General features: G+C 37.0%; 1 protein-coding gene across 3 annotated transcripts in view; it reads left to right on the top strand.

Annotated features, from left to right (window-relative positions):
* LOC134355213 (ERI1 exoribonuclease 3-like) overlaps positions 1–19922 on the top strand; it is a 364063-nt gene that overhangs the window by 116830 nt on the left and 227311 nt on the right. For all 3 annotated transcript variants that reach the window (XM_063064992.1, XM_063064993.1, XM_063064994.1), the window contains exon 6: positions 1075–1147. In XM_063064992.1, the coding sequence (XP_062921062.1) occupies positions 1075–1147 (73 nt within the window). The remainder of the gene's footprint in view (positions 1–1074; positions 1148–19922) is intronic.

Genomic DNA, 19922 nt, shown 5'->3' with positions numbered 1-19922 from the left:
GTGTGTTCCGACAATCTTGTCTTTCAAACCAAATAATCTAGACATGCTGTGTGTTTAAAATACCTTTGGTTCTACATCAGTTGGTAACATAAATACTGCACTGATGCAGTTAGAAAAACAACTCAAAAATACATTTGCTATCATCTATTTATCATAGCAAAACAGTATTTAAGATGGTTATTTGATACCTGGTTTTACGCGGTGAATATGAGTTGGTTCCGCATTTTAGAACATTTGAACTCCCTATTTGATGACTGCCTTGAACTCCTCTAAGAAATATTGATTTCCTTGATGTAGTACAGGGAAAGTTCAATTGCTGAATACATAGATGTTACTGATTCAGAATTCAATTGCTGGTATACTGTCTAACAACAGCAGCAAGTTTATAATCTAAATTTACTTCAACTTTTACCAAACAGAATGAAATTCAGATTTGTTGAGTTTAATAGTAAGATTATATTTATTGCACATTTTATAAAACCCTGTAACAAATAAAATATATGACATCTATATATATAACTTAAATTTCTATCAACATATTTTGTGTCGCTCCAGATTTCCAACAGCTGCAATCTTTTTTGCATCTCTGTTTTAAACCTGTTATATTTAAAGTTCTAAAAATTACTGCAATTGTTCTATGTTTTAATGATTTTTAATACATGTCCATTGTTGAGCTGAAGGCTACAAAACTTTACAAAATGCTAAGTCTTAAAGTTCATTTAATTATTGTGCATGAGTCCCATAACTAGGTCTAAATTGTTGGAAAAATAGTTACTGTACGTAGGGATTTTTGAGGTCTGCCTGTGAAGATATATGATAACGTAAATATTCAATGTTGTTGAAGGATTTGGTGTTTAAGTCCTCAACATGGTTTATTGCAGAGAAGTGTGAGGTTTATTTCTGTTAAGATTATAAAACAGGAAGCAGTATTACCAATTTTCCATTCAGTGGATCTTTAGCTGTTTGGATGGTGGCTTGGTTGAAACTTATCTCCATAATCTAACCACTGTCATAAGAGCTTAATAAAAAGGCCTGTACTGTAATAGAATCAAACTCTTTCCTTTTTTCTCTTAGGCTGCCAGGACAATGCCAGTACTTGGGTCTGCCAGTCCCTGATTACTTCAAGAAGTGGATTAATCTCAAAAAGGTACTTTGAGTAGCAGACATCGTTTTCAAGGATGAGGTTTTAGAGATGCTTAATAGCCAATCCTATTTACATTGAAATGAGGAGCTGATGGCTCTAAGCCCGGCTTTATTCTGATATTGGGATCTTCTTTTTGTGTCACAGCTAAATAGGATATTATGTACAATCTGAACTCCGAAGTTTCTCTCATAGCTGTCTTGTAAGCATGTGTTGCCTTTGGGGTAATCAGGAAAAAATATTATGTCCTTACAATCACAGGGTTTAGGAATATTAAAATGTCTTGGTGCATATGCAGTGTTATTTTGATTGGTATTTTAACCTTTGACTAGCCTATAAAGAAATTCTCTCTTCAAGCCAATATTACATCGCTGAAATTTAATTCAGAAATCATACCAGATAATAGGAAGACAGATAATGTATGCATGAAGGATATTATATTTGGTCTAAATGCAGAGAGGCCAGGACTTTGTACTTGAATAATAGCCCAGAGTGACTTATAATCTGCTGGCGAGAAATACCTTACTGTCAGTGTAGAAAGGAGAACTCTTAAATCAGGGAGGAATATAAAAAAAAATCTTGAAAGTAAGAGGACAAAGACATAGGTCTTTCATTAACCCTTAAATTATCTACTTTTGCACTTTATTTTGTTAAGTTTTCCTCCCGAACTTGAATACTTTCTTTTTCTTCATCTATCATTTTATCCCCAATTTTCAGTTTTGTTTCTAAGGACATGAAAAGACTGCAGCGCTTATAATACAATATCAACCATTTGACCTTTTACTTGACCCTGCTGCTTTTGCTTATAATGTACATCATTTTCATTTTGCATATTTAAAAAGGGAAGCAGTGGAGTCTTATCAAAATAACAAATTAGTAGTTCTTACATAGAATGATCAATATTATAATCTGATCTAAGTTCTTATTTGCTTTTTAAATTAATTCCTTCAGACTTTGTTATAAAAGGTTTACTAAATTATTATCGATGTATAGACTTACGTTGGTTCAGTTCAGAATTCTATACGGCTGAGTCTAGGAAATAAATCACCTGTACTCAATTTAGAGAAACTAATTATTTTTACTTCATTTGGTAGTCCAAGTAGTCTTTTAGACGTATGCCCCATAATGCATACAGTAGCATTGTGATGATCACATAACTAGATTTCAAAACAAAAGGCATTGCTCAGATCACATTTGGAGTATTGTGAACAATTTTAGGCCCTATATCTAAGAAAGGAGGTACTGCAGACGTCCCACCTCTCCCGGAAGTTCTGGGAGTCTCCCGCATATTAATAGTGGCTCCCTGATGCCTGCAAATTATATACAATATTCCGGAAATCAATTTTTTTATGAGCAAGAGAGAGCGTGAGAGAGAGAGCGAGAGTGCCATGGGAGAGTGTTCCAAAAAAAGAAAATATAAAACTTACGTCACCCCAGATTACTCTAAAGTGTACTCCTGCCTAATAGGGGTCAAAAATAATCACAGTGTCGATCACTGCACTGTTTGCAACAGTGACTTTTCTATTGCCCATGGTGGGTTAAGACTGTAAAAGACATGTTGAGGTGAGTTTAACAGGTGTCATTCGTTCATTAGCATAGCTAACGTTATTTAAACTAGCTGGCTTGCTGCTAAGGAGCTACTCTATTGCAGACATCCCACCTCTCCCGGAAGTTCCGGGAGTCTCCCGCAAATTGATGGTGCTACCTCCCTGAAATGAGTTTTTGCAGGGTGGGATGTCTGGTACTGGCATTGGAGAGGGTCCAGAAGAGGTTTACAAAAATGAACCCAGGAATGAAAGGGTTAATGCAAAGTGAGGTTTGATGGCTTTAGCCCTGAACTCACTGGAGTTCAGAATAATGAAAGAGGATCTTATTGAAACCTGCAGAATGGGCACCACGGTAGCATAGTGGTTAGCATGACATTATTAGAGCCCGGGGTGTTCCAGGGTTTGGGGTTCAATTCTGGTGCCATTCTGTAAGGAGCCTCAGTATGGCCTCCCCATAGAATGCGAGGGTGGTTTCCTCCCACTGTCCAAAGAGGTACTGAATACAAACAAACAAATAAATAAATGTTGAAAGACCTAGATCTTTCCTGTAGTTGGGGAGTCTAGGATCAGTGGGCACCGTCTCAGACTAGAAGGGCATCCTGTTAGTACAGAGATGAGGAGGAATTTCTTCAGCTAGAGGGCGAATCTGTGTAGTTCATTGCCACAGACGGCGGTGGGGCCAAGTCATTGGATACACTTAAGGTGACGTTGACAGGTTCTTGACCAGTAAAAGCATCAAAGGTTAGGGGTAGAAGGCAGAAGAATGGGGTTGAGAGGGACTCAGTGGACTGAAAGGCTTCATTCTGTTCCTGCATCTGATTCAAAAATATAATCTAATTCAAAAACGATTTGTTGATTTTTTAATTCATTTGTTCTACTTCTGAAATGTTTGCACAAAAATGAAGTTATTTGAAATGTTTAAATAAAGCAAAAATAATGCAGAATCCTTCAAGGAATAAAATAATTGCAGCTATAACTCTAGTTTTTCTGCACAGACTCACTGACCCAGTATCCTTTTAGTTCATGTACAGAACTGGGAAGAAGCTTGACAAGGTGATCGAGATGTTTGTCATTTTGAGAGATAATCAGCAACATTGGTACTTCTTTCTTCCCCAATACTATCACTGTAAAATATCTGGTCAAGGGAATCGACCTGCAGGATAGTAGAACTAATGGCACTAAAGAAATTGATAACATGCTGCGAGATATTTGTTTGCAACTCAGAAGCTTATTGAGAAGTATTATTTTCTGATCTGAAATTCCAGGTGGCAGTCTAGGATTCATGAAGGAGAGAAAAAGTGCTTTTAGGCTTTCCTTGAGCAAAAAATATTTCGTAAGCCGGTGCAAATTTAAAGTGAATTTCAGCTTTGCTAAACCTTCTAGTATTTCATGTCTTTGGTACTGCAATTGAAAGTAACTAGGTTAGTTCCTATTGTATCATGGAAGAGATTTTTTTGTTCACTTTAACATCTCCAACTATCTCTGTGCTGAAGATTTCATAGACTGGAATGCTTAAAAATTGGTAAAGAATAACTCCCATCTTCTACTTCTAAACAAAAATATTGTTATGTATTTAGTTGTATTTAACACATCTTGTTACTAAGTATCTGTGTTTTGTATTAGTAAGTGCCCGCTCCTTAACCCGTCAATGTTCGTCCTTTCTCATCAACCTTTCCTGAATATTGACTGGAGCTTGACTTTGTCGGAAAGGGTCAGCTGCTGCATAATAACGTTGAGATGAGGAAGGCACGGAGCAGAGTCCTAATTAACATACAGCCAAGGGAGATAAGAGGGAAGAGCTTATGTGTCACTTTGCAGATGGTAAGCATCTGTTCTGACTACACATTTGTAACGGTGAGATCCAGGAATTGCTTAGGCAAGGGCTAGGATTTGTCAATAGCCTGATGTTCCTTGCATACACAGCTAGCTCGCCTGAAAGAACACAATATAAATCCCAAGTTAATCACTTACAGCTTGTTTTCGTGTATAATGCTGATCAAAGTGTTGTAGTTCATGTTTATTTTTAAAATGACTTCACATTAAAAATTGCATGGCAATCATGTAGAACAGCATTTTTATTCATACAATGTGAATAAGTATAATTACCTAACCACATCAGATTATAGAGATCTTATCCCCACACTCCCTCTCTCATTTTCTCACTTGTTCTTGCTTTCCTTTTGTCATTCTAGCTTTCCCTCTCCGTCTACCTACTAGTCAATGTGGATTTAATCCATCATGATGAAATCATTAATATTCACTCAATAATGTTTTCTTGAGAAGAAATATTATTGAAGATGAATTTGATTAACAATGGTGGATCAAAAGAGCCCAAACATAAATAAAGGAGGAACAAAGGATGAAAAGTTTGTGGATTGTGAAAGCAGTGATATGGATGGTGTCATAGGTCCAGAGGAGATTGCCAGTTTGGAGAATAATGAGAGTTTTTCCATTTTAAGACATTGAAAATTTGAAACACAAGAGATTCTGCAGATGTTGGAAATCCAGAGCAACAGACACAAAATGCTGGAGGAACTCAGAAGGTTAGGCAGCATCTTTAGAAGTGAATAAACAGTCAACATTTCAGGCCAAGACCCTTCTTCAGAACCTGGTCTGAAATGTTGACCATTCATTTTCATCGATGCTTCCTGACCTGCTGAATTCCTCCAGCATTTTGAAAATGAACCCTTTCTAAGTTGGCACGGGTAGGAGAGATAGATTAGTGGTACCCGATGGAGATATCAGTAACATATTAAATATTGTAAAATTTTAAGGATAATAAAAGATTGGAAATCTAACAAGATACCATATAACATAATATAAAGATGATATAAAGATAATATAAAGATATAAAGGTGACTTCATTTTTAAGTAACAGATTATATGACAAATCTACCAAACATTTGTCTCCTATCATCATTGTCATTGTTTTTGTTAGACTAAATATTGGACTGAGTTTAGTAGATCAGAGATGATTGTATGTGTTCTTATATTCTGACTATTGGCTGAAATCTGCTTCTGTCCCTTTTACTGAATGGAGTAGTATTTTCCTTCAGTATTTGTTTTAGAATACAAGAAGTTTGTTGTTCATTAATGCAATCACTTATATAAAAATATATGACTAGTACTAAGGATGTATTTTTTTAAGGAAAAGAAAATACATTTGTTTGTTACTCTGGTTAAATGAATAAAAGGTGAGGAGTAAAAAGGGTGTTGGAATCTTACACCTCTGATGAAAATGTGGACCGGAACTCTTGCGTTTTTACCCAGAATTGCTACACAACTTCTCATCCCATTCTCATTTGAAAGAACACATGTACAAAAACAACTTTGGACATTTGTTCTTGTTCTATGCTCAGTGGAGTGTGTTAAAGTGCTGAACAGTTTAATGTTAGCGGCCTTCCTACAAGTAAATTTGAGGAAGGACATTCTTGCTATTGAGGAAATGCAGCGTAGGTTCACAAGGTTAATTCCCGGGATGGTGGGACTGTCATATGTTGAAAGATTGGAGCGACTGGACTTGTATACACTGGAATTTAGAAGGATGAGAGGGGATCTGATTGAAACATATAAGATTATTAAGGGATTGGACACGTTGAAAGCAGGAAGCATGTTCCCGCTGATGGGTGAGTCCAGTACCAGAGGCCACAGTTTAAGAACAAGGGCTAGGCCATTTAGAACAGAGTTGAGGAAAACATTTTTCACCCAGAGAGTGGTGGATCTGTGGAATGCTCTGCCCCAGAAGGCAGTGGAGGCCAAGTCTCTGATGTTTTCAACAAAGAGATGGATAGAGCTCCTAAAGATAGCGGAATCATAGGTTATGGGGATAAGGCAAGAACTGGATACTGATAGTGGATGATCAGCCATGATCACAGTGAATGGCGGTGCTGGTTCGAAGGGCCGAATGGCCTACTCCTGAGCCTATTGTCTATTGTCTAAATAACCTGATTGACTTTAAATGGCCACCTACTGCCGCTTCAGCAGGTGTTTAAGGTGATTTTCATGTAAAATCTAAAATTTGCTTAAATTACAATATTATTAATTATTTCTCTCAATGCAAAGATTTTTACCCATTTGAATATAGCTATTATCTAGAGTTTTGTTCTATGCTAACTCTCAGCATGGGAGAAAATATTTTTCACACTTAGCATTCAGCACTGACAACAAGTATCTTTCCATCATGGGACAGCAACACCTTATATTTTATGCACTATTTTTGGCATTATAACACATCATGGAACATTCACTGAAGAGAGGTTGTCTTTGAGAAGTATTATCTACCACATAGGAACAAAAGTGTATTTCTGGAGATTTTAAAGAAGATCATACCAGAGAGAGATTGGGAAAAAATATCAGGAAAATAAATCAGGACAGTTGGAGGTTGTAGCATTGATGGTGAATTGTTGCAATTGTGTTAATTCCAATCTTAAAATAAATCACTGTCAAAGCACCATTATTTCATTTGTATTTCCCATATCATTTAGTCTTCCTTTTTCTGAAAGTTATCTTTTTTTTGTTATTGACTCCCGAGACTGCAAGCCAATTTCAATCAAAGACACAGACAAAGGTTGCATTTTTCCCCACCATTGATGAAATGATCATTTGACATTCGTTGTTTCACCCTACATATTCCTAGAACAATTTTTCATAACCATTCCATGATACAACGTTCTAGCCTGCATCTTTTAATTTTAATTTACTTACCAGTATTTCAATATGCATCATTAAAAGTGGCTGGACACCGTATTTTTAAACCCCTTCAGAATAATGAGGATCATTTTGGGGGATATTCTCTCATCACCCTTAGTAATTGAATGTAACAATGTCGTTCATCAGATCTTCCCAACACTGTGTTATCAACAGTAATGGAGTGCTTTTGCTACTGACCACTAGCTTGAATTTGAACTTGAATGACATCTTTTTAATGATGTATAAGAATTGAAAGGTGTGCAATCTGGAGCTGAATTGTGATTACATACTTTATAATTCCAGTGGATAACATTAGTTTTCTAATTTTTAATATTAAAATTAATGGTTTGATGTCAAAATAATCTACTTATCTTCTTCACTAATAGTGTGATTGATATGAATTGTTAAGATTTAGAACACTTTTACATCATAGCTAATATATCAAAGAGTGCTACATATAATAGCAGTATGTAAACAAAATAAATAGTATAACAACCTGATGTTTAAGAAGTCAAATGGACGTACCCATGATAAAATTCTATAATCTAATAATTGAAGTCTGAGCTATTTTAAAAACTATTCTCTATAAATAGCTGTTGCAAAGATGCACAAGGTGACATGCTGGAGTAGGTTGACTTCAAGTTGATTTAAAGGACTCTGCAATTATCTGCTGCTTTAGTTTTTTTGTCCTATAGCCATAACAGATTTATTTTATAAAAGGTTATTAAACGGTTCATAACAGGGGTAAGTGGTGAGTCAAAATAAAAGGTACACAATTTTACAACTACGGCTCTTCAGATGAAGACTTGTTCAAATTCTAAAGACATTCTGTATTTTGGCGGCTATTGAATCTTTCATGGTTTACCAGGACATTAGTAGAAGTCACAAGGCCCTTTGCTGTGCTGAGTTTAAACAATTGCTTTTGTCTTAAATGTGACTTTTAGCTATCTTGTCCAGCTATGGCAATTAGTGGAATTACTGCAATGGGAGTTAGATATAGTTTGAAAAAAATGTAAATGTTTGAAAGTAAACCTGTTTTATTGTTTTAAAGTCATAGAGTCAGGGCACAGAAACAGGCCATTCGGCCTATCTAGTATATGCCAAACTATTATTCTACCTAGTCCCATTGACCTGCAGGAATAGACCTTCCACACTCCTTCCATGCAGGTTACCCAAATTTCTGTTAAATATTGAAATCGAACCACAGCCACTGCTCCACTGGCTGCTCATTCCACGCTCTCACCACCCTCTGAGTGAAGATGATCCCCTTCATGTTCCCCTTAAACATTTCATCCATGAACCTTAACCCAGGATTTCTAGTTCCCTCATTTCCCAGTCCTCCAGGGAATAAAGTTCTAACCTATTCAACCTTTCCCTATAAGTCAGGTCCTTAAGTCCCAGCAACATCCTTGTAATGTAAGGAAGATCTTAATGAGGTGTATAAAATCCTGAATGGATGGGTGTAAGGTGAGAGGGGAAAGATTTGAAAAGGACCTAAGGGTCAACTTCTTCAGCCAGGGTGATAAGTATATGAAATGAGTTCAGGCAGGTACAATAACAATGCTTAAAAGACATTTGGACTGGTACATGGATAGGAAAACTTTAGAGGGATATGAGCCAAACACAGGCAAATGGGGCTTCCTTTGATCAGCATCGTAGTCTGCATGAATGAGTTGGGCTGAAGGGCCTATGACTTTATGGCTCTATTCAAGAGCTAGCAACCTGCTCAGATATGCTGACTTTTACCCACCTGGGTGAAATTTGTATGGTCTGGACTTCTTGCCCAGAGCCTGTTTGCTCCATGGCCTTTCCAATTAACTAGGAGTTGGTTTCCCTTCAAAGGACCACACAAGAAAGAGTATACCACAAAAATAGGTAAGCTGTGAGCTCAGGAGGTTTTCTGGTCAGTGGGATATCATGTCCAATTGATATAATTTGAAAGTATGAAGAATATAGATTTATAAATTGCATCATTCTGATTCTAACTTCCCTAGCTACAGATTCTCAAATTCAGATTTTAAAGTTAAAAACTAGCATTAGTAATGATGACCTCAAAACTACTAGATTGTGGTTGAAAGCCTTTTTGGCTCATTAGTTTCCCGCAGGGGGAGGAGTTAGGTTTGGCCAGTGTGTTACTATACTCCAGATCCACCAATGATCCTCACTGAAATAGCCTAGCAAACCACTTTGTTCAAGGAAAATTAAGAGCTAGAAACGCAGCAGCATGATCCTCAAAAGTAATGAATAGTACATTGCAAATGTTACGTCAACAGTTAGGAAATGAAGGAGGACGAAATGAAGAAACTGCAGTTATGCCTGCCAGCTGTATTGGAAATCACCGTGATCTATCATTAGGGATAGAATAACTTCAGTACTTGAATAATATTTTGACCAAAGAAAGTTAACATGGATATCTGATGCCTATATCATATTTGACTTATCTAGCTGATATTTAAGGTGGTTAGTTGCGCAGAGTAACAGAGCGTAGGAATTTAAAGGAAGTAATTGCTGAATTTTCATGCACACACATTTAGCAAAATAAGTGCTTTGGTGATAGCTGTATCCTTTAAGTTGATAATCGGGTGTGAGCTAGGAACCAGAATAACGAAGAAAGGTTCACTCCTTGACTAGCAAAATACGACAAATAGTTTTTGTCAGATCTAGAGCTTCTTAGAAGTTGCTGTTAGCCGCAATTGCTGAACTTGCCCGTACTCCCTTTTTTGAGTAACAGTCAATATTCTTCAGTCCTCTGGCACCATCCACCCCTCTACCCCTGTCCAATGGTCATTGGAAGATCATCATCAAATCTCTTGCAGTTTCCTTTTGTACTTCTCTCAGAACTCTATCCTGTCCTGGTGACACCCTGATTTATATTTTGCCAAGTTTTTCTAATAGGACTGTGCTATCTATTTTTAATGTATCCAAAATTCCAGCTATCCTGTTCTTCACTATTACTTTGGAAACATCTTTTTGCCTGGTGAAAACAGATGCAAAATATTAATTTAGTACCCGAGGAATGGCATGAACGTCCACCTGCAGGTTTGCAGTTTGCAATTACTTTTAGGCTAGATTCTTCCTCCCTCATTCCTAGAGTTAACCTAATTTCATGATGATCATCATCTCCAAAATGTTGCTCTGCTGAAACTTGATGCACTTGACCCAAGTCATTGACCACAATCAGACCCAGGTTACTCTTCAGACAATTATCCTGGATACATTTTAGAAATGTTTCCTCCTATCATTATTATATTGGGATAACTAAGTCCTTCATCAGAACTACTTTGTACTGTTTCCACCTGTCAGTAATTTCTGTGCATATTTCCTCCTCCTGCTGTATATTTCTGCCACTTCCCATTTCCTGCCCCTTCTTTGTATATTCTGATTATCAAATGCTTTACACTATTTTCAGCTTAACTTTTCTTTCCTTCAATTGTACTCTTGGGTTTCCACCCTGTGTCAAACTATCTTAAAACCTCCTCAATAGCACAGACAAATTCTGTACTGGTAGCACATTGGTACTAGTAATAATCCAGAGATTTCTACTTTTTTGAGGCCCTGTTTTTAACCTCTTCTAGCATCCTAAACTCTTCCTACAGGACCTTTTTGCTCTTACTTATGTCTTAATAAGATTTTACCTATAATGACCAGGGAACTCAGTTGAGGATAAAGTAGTGCAAATGATTGGTGTCTAATCACATCAATGTTTCTGACATCAGTGGTACACGAAATATCATTTTTATACCATGTTTCAGGTTACTTGTTTGGATTATCATCTGCTAACACAATGATGTACCGGACTAACTATGGATATTTCTGAAACAAATAATGGTTTATACTATTTTACTAATAGGTAATTATAATGACATGTTAGACAAATGTTACAATGATTTGTTGTAATTTTCTTTATTGATTTAGCCAGATATATCAAGTTGAAATCTACAAAAAGCCAATCTCTTTCATGCTTTATTCAAGGACTTAAACAACTTTAGTCAAGGACATAAACAAACATGAAAAAGCCCAGAATAATTACACCTTAAAGCATCCAAATGTTAACTTATTCCTACTTTAGCCTTAAATTATTCAACTTAACACTTCCTTATTTAAATTATTATGAATTGTGTTTCACTCCTTTGCTCTTTCTTTCACTTCGTTTTCTTCTTTTGTCTCTTTTACCTATTTATCACAGTGTGAAGGTTGAAAGAGAGAATATTAATCTGTAAAAATGAAGGCTGGCTTAGTCATATGTATCCTATACTGAAAGGCTGTAATGATGGAAGGATTCGCTCCGTCAGTAAGGTTCGTGGGTTTGATAAATGTGTAGCGTTTGGTACTGACTCTCATATTCTCCCAAAAGCTGTGCTTTGATTGCTGGGGCATGGTGCTTTCAGATCTTACAGGAGACCAGCACCATTCTTCCCTGAACAAGAGCAAAAGTCAAGGGTAAATAAGGGACAAATTTGCCCTGTTTCATTTAAAGCACAGTCTCCTTTCAACTTATTAAAACAAAATCTTTTTATAAACTAAATTTGAAATAAACATTCTGTGGAACAAGCAAGCTCTTGTAACTCTACAAAAGTGAAAGGAAAAAGAAAATTGCATTAGAAACGTTTCTGTTTGTGTTATGAGTGTGCATTAACTTTTTAAATCGCAGAGGCCATCTGGAAAACACCTGATAAATTTTGTATCTCATCAGTCTGATTGGCTGTGGGTCAACATAGCATTATTCTTGATTGATTGATTAGGCTTGTCAATTTCTTAATAGAGATTCAGTGCTTAACTGTGATTTTAAACATCCCTAAGGTGAAATTGAGGAAACATTTTAAAAATTATTTTCAAATAAATTTCATGGTTTGCCTTTTCTTTTTTGAATGCCTCACAGGAAAGCAAAATGTATAGTAAAACAATGCAAGTATGCAGTTTTTAACCAGAACAAAATGTTTTATGACGTAATTGAAACTGTTCTAAATTTTCTAATTTCTGTAGGAGGGAACAAGGTATGCATTCTATACCTATGATTGCTAACAAATTTCTTTATATGAAAATGGTTGTAATTTTATAGAACCTCAAATATGAATTCAAAGTTCAAAGTAAATTTATTATAAAAGTACATGTATCTCACCATATATAACCTTGAGATTCATACTCTTGCTAGCATTCACAGTAAATACAAGAAACACAATAGAATCAATAATAGACCACACCCAACAGATCAGACAAACCGCCACTGTGCAAAAGACAACGAACTGTGCAAAAGGCGAAAAGAAAGAAAAGAAGGCAATAAATATCAAGAACATGAGATGAAGAGTGCTTGCAAGTGAATCTATAGGCGAGTGAAGTTGACTGAAGCTATCCCCACTGGTTCAGGAGCCTGGTGGATGAGAGGTAATAACTGCTTCTGAACTTGGTGGTGCAGGACCTGAGGCTTCTCCTTCCCAATGGCAGAAGTGAGAAGAGAGCATGGTCTGGATGGTGCGAGTCCTTATTGATGGATCCTGCTTTCCTGCGACAGCTGACTGTGTAGGTATGCTCAGTGCTGGGGTTTGGGCCATATCTACTACTTTTTGTAGGTTTTTCCGTTCAACGGCATTGGTGTTCTCAAACCAGGCTGTGATGCATTCAGTCAGTATGTTCTGCACCACACAACTATAGAAGTTTATCAGAGTTTTAGATCACATGCTGAATCTTTGCAAATTTATAAGAAAGTAGATATGCTAACATGCTTTCTTCGTAATGGCACTTACATGCTGACAACAGGACAAATCCTTTGAAATGATAACACTGAGGAACTTAAAGTTACTGACCCTCTTCACCTTTCGTCCGGTTTCCTTATCCTGAAGCCAATAATCAGCTCCTTGGTCTTGCTGATATTGATTGAGAGGTGGTTGTTGTGCAATCACCCAGGCAGATTTTCAGTCTCCCTCCTATATGCTAATTCATCACCACCTTTGATTTAGGAAATGAGTGGTGTTGTCAGCACACTTAAATATGGCGTTGGAGCTGTGTTTAACCTCACGGTCATAAGTATAAAGTGAGTAGAGCAGGGAGCTAAGCACACAGTCTTGTGCACCTGTGCTGATGGAGATTGTGGAAGAGGTGTTGTCGCCAGTCTGAACTGACTGGGGTCTGGAGGTGAGGAAATTGAGGGTCCACTTGAACAAGGAGATATTAAGGCCTAGGTGTTCAAGCTTATTGTTGAGTTCTGAGTGGATGATAGTGAATGCCAAGCTAAAGTCAATGAAGAACATCATGATGTATGCACCTTTGCTGTCTAGATGTTCTTGGGTTGACTGAGGAGCCAATGAAATGGCACCTGCTGTTGACCTGTTGTGCCAGTAGGCAAACTGAAGCCAATCCAAGTTGCTTCTCAGGCAGGAGTTGATATGTTTCATCACCAATCTTTCAAAGCACCCCGTCACTGTGGATGTAAGTGCTATTGGATGATAGTCATTGAAGTAGCCTTCCACATTTTACTTAGGCACTGGTATAAATGAAGCATGCTTGAAGCAGGTGAGTACCTCAGACTACCAATGCAAGAGGTTAAAGATATTGGTGAACATTTCAGCCAGTCCTCCAATTGCCCTTCATTCATTGAATCTGACACTGTATGCACCAAGAATATTAAATGCAGCAAGGAACGTCTGTTTTTCTGACCATTTTAATTGTATTTTTTGTTGATTTACAAAAATACCCCCATGGATTCTACTTTGTAGTTTCAGTGCCTTTTAATAGGTTTTAATTGCTAAGTATTTGTTAAATCACAAATTGAGAAATTTGCCCTATTGCAGATGCTTAAACATAAACTGCCTAAATTACAAAAATGATTGTTGAATGAGCTGAAATCTAAATTCTTGGATTGATAGAAGAAATGGACTAGTGTGACTTTGATGTTTCCAGGGCCCCAAAGGATTATGATGATTTGTGCTCATTTAGGCTTTTTAAAACGTATTTTTCCCTGATCTGTTAGAGATAATTGAGCACAGCTTGACATCTTCAAATTGGGTGAAACACTGGATACATTTTCAAGTTTGATTTTTGGATTACACCTACAGAGGACATTAAATGAATGAGCTTGTAGGAATGGATATATTTTTCAATAATTACCATAGAACCTGAAGTCACAGTGGATACAGTAAATATTTTTCATAACATTAGCAATTTATGTGATTCCTTGTCTAAGGATTTTTTTTATAGGAATCACATGAAAAACACCAACTTCTCATAAAGCCCCTTATGTCCAATGGACTGCAATTCAGATTAATTAGATTTTCTGAGAAAAATTAACAGGCATAACGGTTTGCTAAATCTTTAAATTTTGAAATACCTGGTTTGACATTTTACATTTAAACAACATGTTTTGAGCATTTGATGATGTGAGCAGAAATTTACAAACTGTTTGTATTAAGTTTCACAGGCAATTTTTCATTTAGGAAGGTTAAACTATAAATGTTCATGTTTTAAGTTCCCAAGGTACTTCATAACAACAATATATATGACACTTAGAAACATGTTAGTGCAAATATTCAGATGCTTGGTCAATGGTTGGTATTAATGGAAGAATGAGGTGGAGAAGTTTAAGGGATGTAACTTCAGAGCTTGAGGTCTTGACAGGTCAAGCCATGCTGGCCAGCTGCAAAGCAATTAAATTTGTAAGCAAGCAAGGAAGTAAGATTCAAGCAAGGCAATGTTGTAAAGCTGGAGGAGATTAGTGAGGGGCATATGCACTAGAGTTTTGGCTGATCTCAAGTTCATGCAGGGTAGAATGAGGAATATTGATTTCAATTTTTAAAATGTATTCATTATTTATTGTGGCATAGACATCTATCTGTCACTTTGACTTTGACATTATTGTAATAAAGACTCTGTGAAGTTTTGTATAAGCCAACTTGTACTTCTATTGTGTTCATGAAGAAAGCTCTTTGTCCTTTTTTCGGTTATGTATTTGTATCATACAAATATATGCCGTTCAATAATCATGCAATTATTCTTTAATATGGAAAAGATAGAACATGATTGTAACTTGGCTTATTGGAGAAAAAAATCTTAGCATTCTAAACCCCGTGTTTATCTATTATGATAATGCTATTGCATGATTACTGCAATATGGAAAAAGTGAGTGATATGATTATCATAGGCTTAATATTGTATGATATATCATCATATCATTATATTTTGACAGTCCTAATTGAAAAACACTTATTGTAGCCTGAGGCCAGATTTCATTCAAACGAAAGCACCTCCAGGGAGTGTAGCTAACTAAAAAGCAGCATCTTTAAAAGAAATTTCAAGGAAAATAAAACCTCTTCTGTTTCACACAACACTCTGATATTTGCTTAAAAGATACCATTTTATTATTTGAAAAGCTCCTTACCATCTGATTTTTTAAAAATATTTTATTCATTTAAAATTTATGTCCTAAAAATTTCTTAAGAACGACTGAGCTGGTTTACGTCAGATTAGTTCTGTAAAATAACAGTAGCAGAGTGATGTAAAACAGTTGCTAATTCCTTAGCACCATTCATCCTGTCTATGGACTCACTTTCAAGGACTCGACAACTCATGTTCTCAAGATTATTTATTTCTTATTTATTATTATTTGTACATTTTGTAATTGCACGATTTGTCTTATGCACATTTGTTGTTTGTCCTTGTGCGTAGTTTTTCATTGATTGTATTGTTTCTCTGTATCTATTGCAAATGCCTGAAAAAAATGAATCTCAGGGTAGTATATGGTGACATATACATACTTTGATAATAAATTTACTTTTGAACTTTTTAAATTTTTGTAATCTGTTCATTACCTGTAATGCTTTATGATCATAGCGCAGGCAACTGCCTTGTTTTAAGGTCAACGGCGTAACAGATCACATGCAGGAAAATTCATGAGATCAGATTAGAAATAATTTTCATGATGATTTTCTCTTTTTCCTTGTGGGAAAGTGACATTGTACCATTGTGTCTTCTCTGCACAATGATTGGTGAGTGTAGAATTATAGCCATAAACTTCTACCTCACTATTCCTTGGATCAGAAGTAGGCTGCCCAATTATTCTCAATTTAAGGTGCATCCAACAACAATGATCTACTTCAAAGATGCACTGAGAATGAAATAGTTAGTTGGGGTGAACAGTATGAATGGAAAGTACTCTCAATGCAGAATTTTGTTCTTTCATGCATTGCTGGGCTCAGTTCTGTGTCTGACCATTTTCTTTTTGTGTAAATATTTGGTTTCATATTCATATGAGAAAAGAGTAACAGATGTGTGAATACGAACAATAGCTTGTCCTGGTCTAATCACTGATGTCACAGCTAAGAAAGCTCACCAATACCTCTACTTCCTCAGGACGCTAAAGAAATTCAGCATGTACCCATCAACTTTCACCAATTTTCATAGATGCACGATGAAAAACATTCTGTCTGGATGTGGTGTCTTAGTATGGCAACTGCTTTGCATGTGACTGCAAGTTGTGGACAGAGCTCAACACATCACAGGAACTAGCCTCCCCTCTATGGACTCTATCTGTACATCTTGCTGCCTCAGTAAAGCAGCCAGCATAAACAAAGAACCATCTGCCCCAAAAATTCTCTCTTCTCCCCTCTCCTATCAGGCAGGAGACACAAAAAGCTGAAAACATGTATGACAAGCTCATGGAGAGCTTGTATCTGCATGGCACTTTTTTGATAGCTTTTACATTTATTCTGCATTGTTATTGTTTTTCCTGTGTAATGATTTTATCTGTACAGACAGTATGCAAGGCAACCTTTTCACTGTATCTTAGTACATGTGACAATGATAAACCGAAAGCAACCCCCCCCCAATCTACATCCATAATAAAAATTGTGTAGTATAGGAAGATGCAGTTATCATGGTGAAGAATAGAGAAGAACTATTTTTGTGCATGTTAGCACCAAGATCACCAATTTGTATTTATATTTACATAACGTTTCTAATGTTGTAAATCAGTACATGTTGCTTCACAGGAGCATCATTGGATCAAATTTAATGCAGTAACATTTATAAAGGTAACACCAATGACCAAACATTTTGTTAAAAAATATATTGAGGAACGATAGAATATGAAGGAGCAAGAAGAAAGTGATAAAATATATGTTAGGGAGCAAAACTGGAGGCTTAGTACTTGAGCCAATGACTCATAGTGTAATGTAAATAAATGCAAAGTAACGTATTGAGGGATAGGAAACGGACAGAGGATTACAAAATTAATAGAAAAGTATTGACCAAGGATCTTGGGGTCAGGGTGAATAGATCATGCCGACATCATCCTGCATCTGGCAGCTATTCAAAAAAGAATTTGTGAAGTTTAACAAAGAGGAATGAAGACTAGATCAAGGGAAGTAATCCTATCGTTTTACAGAAAAATAAATAAAGTGCCCAATTAGAATACAGTGTGCAGTTTTGGAATCTGTTCTGTAGAGTCACCAGTGTTTCATCAACCTTTCTGTCTGGCTTGTAGCACATCCTCCCACCTCATTATTTCTGGCAAAGCTGAAAAATAGTGATGCTGAATAGATTTATTGTTTTTTTCTCTCTGGTGTAGCTAATGATTTGAATTATTTTATGGGACCATATTTTGAGCTCTTCCTCTTTTCCTTTTCTCTTTTTCTCTCTAAACTAGACTGGGGTTGCTTTGAACTTAGTGACTGTGTAAAATGAATGATAAAGAATTATAATTTGGGTTGGTGAATTTTTTTGCTTTATTGCTCAAGGTCAGATCTACATGAGCTTACAGTATATCTGGTTAAAATAGCTATACTCTGGCTGCAATGTTAAGGTGTGGTTATGAATGATATTGAACTGTCAGTATTAAATCTGGTTTACTTTTTGTTCCTTTGTCTTACGACAATACAAAAAAATTCAAAATTTGATACTAATGCATTTTGTTGTAACCCAGTGTTCTTTCATTAGCAGCTGCTGTTAGAGGAGCAAAATGCATTTAATTTGTTACTTTTATTTGCTAGCAGAACTTACTTTATTCATCGTCATTGGGGTAAAAGTTTGAAATAAACTCCAATGAGATCAGGATTGTGAGGATAGTTCCATTGAGCTAATCATGGATTTTTCAAGTGTAAATGTTACTTGAGGGAGGGGATTTAAATTACTTTCCAGTTATATTGGTATAGAGAGAAAAAAGGAGAGGAATTGCCTTCAAACTCACGAGAGAGCATAGGCCATGAACTTTTTGCTGTTGATGTTTCTGTAGCAGGCAATTTCTTTTTTACGAGATCGAGTTGCTAGCTCAACCCAGCACAGATGGAAAGAGTGCACGGGAGCCAGCTGGATTCGAACTCGGGACCTTCCGCCCCAAAGTCCAGCGCTGATGCCACTACGCCACCAGCCAGCTGACTGATATTGCTATATTTTCTCATAATTCTGTTATTACTGTTTAGGGTGTGTCTGTTAATGTGGCAATGTCAGTCCCAGATGACATAGCCGTAGCATCAAAACATTGAACTTCCATCTTGGAACCCAATAATACACAAAACATCATACAAATTGGATTTATCAAGTAGAACCTTCTGCACAGCAATTAGTTCCAATTGCCAAAAAAGAAACGAGTGATTATCATAAGATTCAGTGGGGGCCGGCGCTCGGCCGGGGGTGGTGGTTGAGTGGTTGGCGACTTGGGCCAGCTCTCCCACCGGACTTAGTCTGGTGAGGAGGGTGTGAGGAGCCCGTCAGGATTAAAAATAAGTAAGACCTGACAAAGGGCGGATGAGCTCCTTGTGAGCCAACGGCCATCTTCCGTGGAAGAGATTAAAGCCTCAGCACGTATCTACGAATCGTATGCTATGCACTTAGTTAGAAGAGACATGATGAACTTGAGCGCTGCACCGTGTGCCTGGACCTGCCCAAGGCCTCCGCCTAAGGAAGGGCCGAGCTCGAAGAAGCGGCCGCGGCTGGAAGCAGACACGGCCTCGGGCTCGAGTTCGGTGGGGGCGGCGGCAGGTGGTGCCAAGGTGGCCAGCGAGAACAAACTGGAGGAGAGGCTGTACTTGGTGCTGTCGCAAGATCAAAGAAGATGGAGGTGCATGGCCACCAACCCCAGATTCGGGACGGTACCCACTGACTGACTGACTGATTATCATAAGGATATATGGAATCCAGTTAATTGGGCCATTAGTTAATCAGGACAGCTGATTATTTCGGACAACTTCTAAAGAACAGAAACTAATTGAGAGAAAATAGGTGGGATTTCCTTCGTTTATTTGGGATACTATGCCACTTAACTGGGACAGGAGACTGTTGCTGAACAGTTTCTAAATAGCGTCAGTCACGTGCACTTTGATGGCTGTTAGTCACTGTACCATGCTTAAAGTGAACAGTTTTTAAGTAGCATCAATTGTATGAGTATGTGTTCAAATAGCGGTGATTTTTGTCACTGGTAGTTGGTGAGAAATAAGCAGTAAGATAATTCAGAGTGTTTTGCTCACTGTGGTTTCGAGTATTTAAGCTCAGAGATGCCAGATTTCTCTACTTCAACAAGTTAAAAACTACAAAGAATTTAAAGGTGTCAACAATCATTTTGT

This window comes from Mobula hypostoma, chromosome 12 (genome assembly GCF_963921235.1).
Source record: "Mobula hypostoma chromosome 12, sMobHyp1.1, whole genome shotgun sequence".
NCBI lineage: Eukaryota > Metazoa > Chordata > Chondrichthyes > Myliobatiformes > Myliobatidae > Mobula > Mobula hypostoma.
This window is presented reverse-complemented; position numbering and strand designations above follow the sequence as displayed.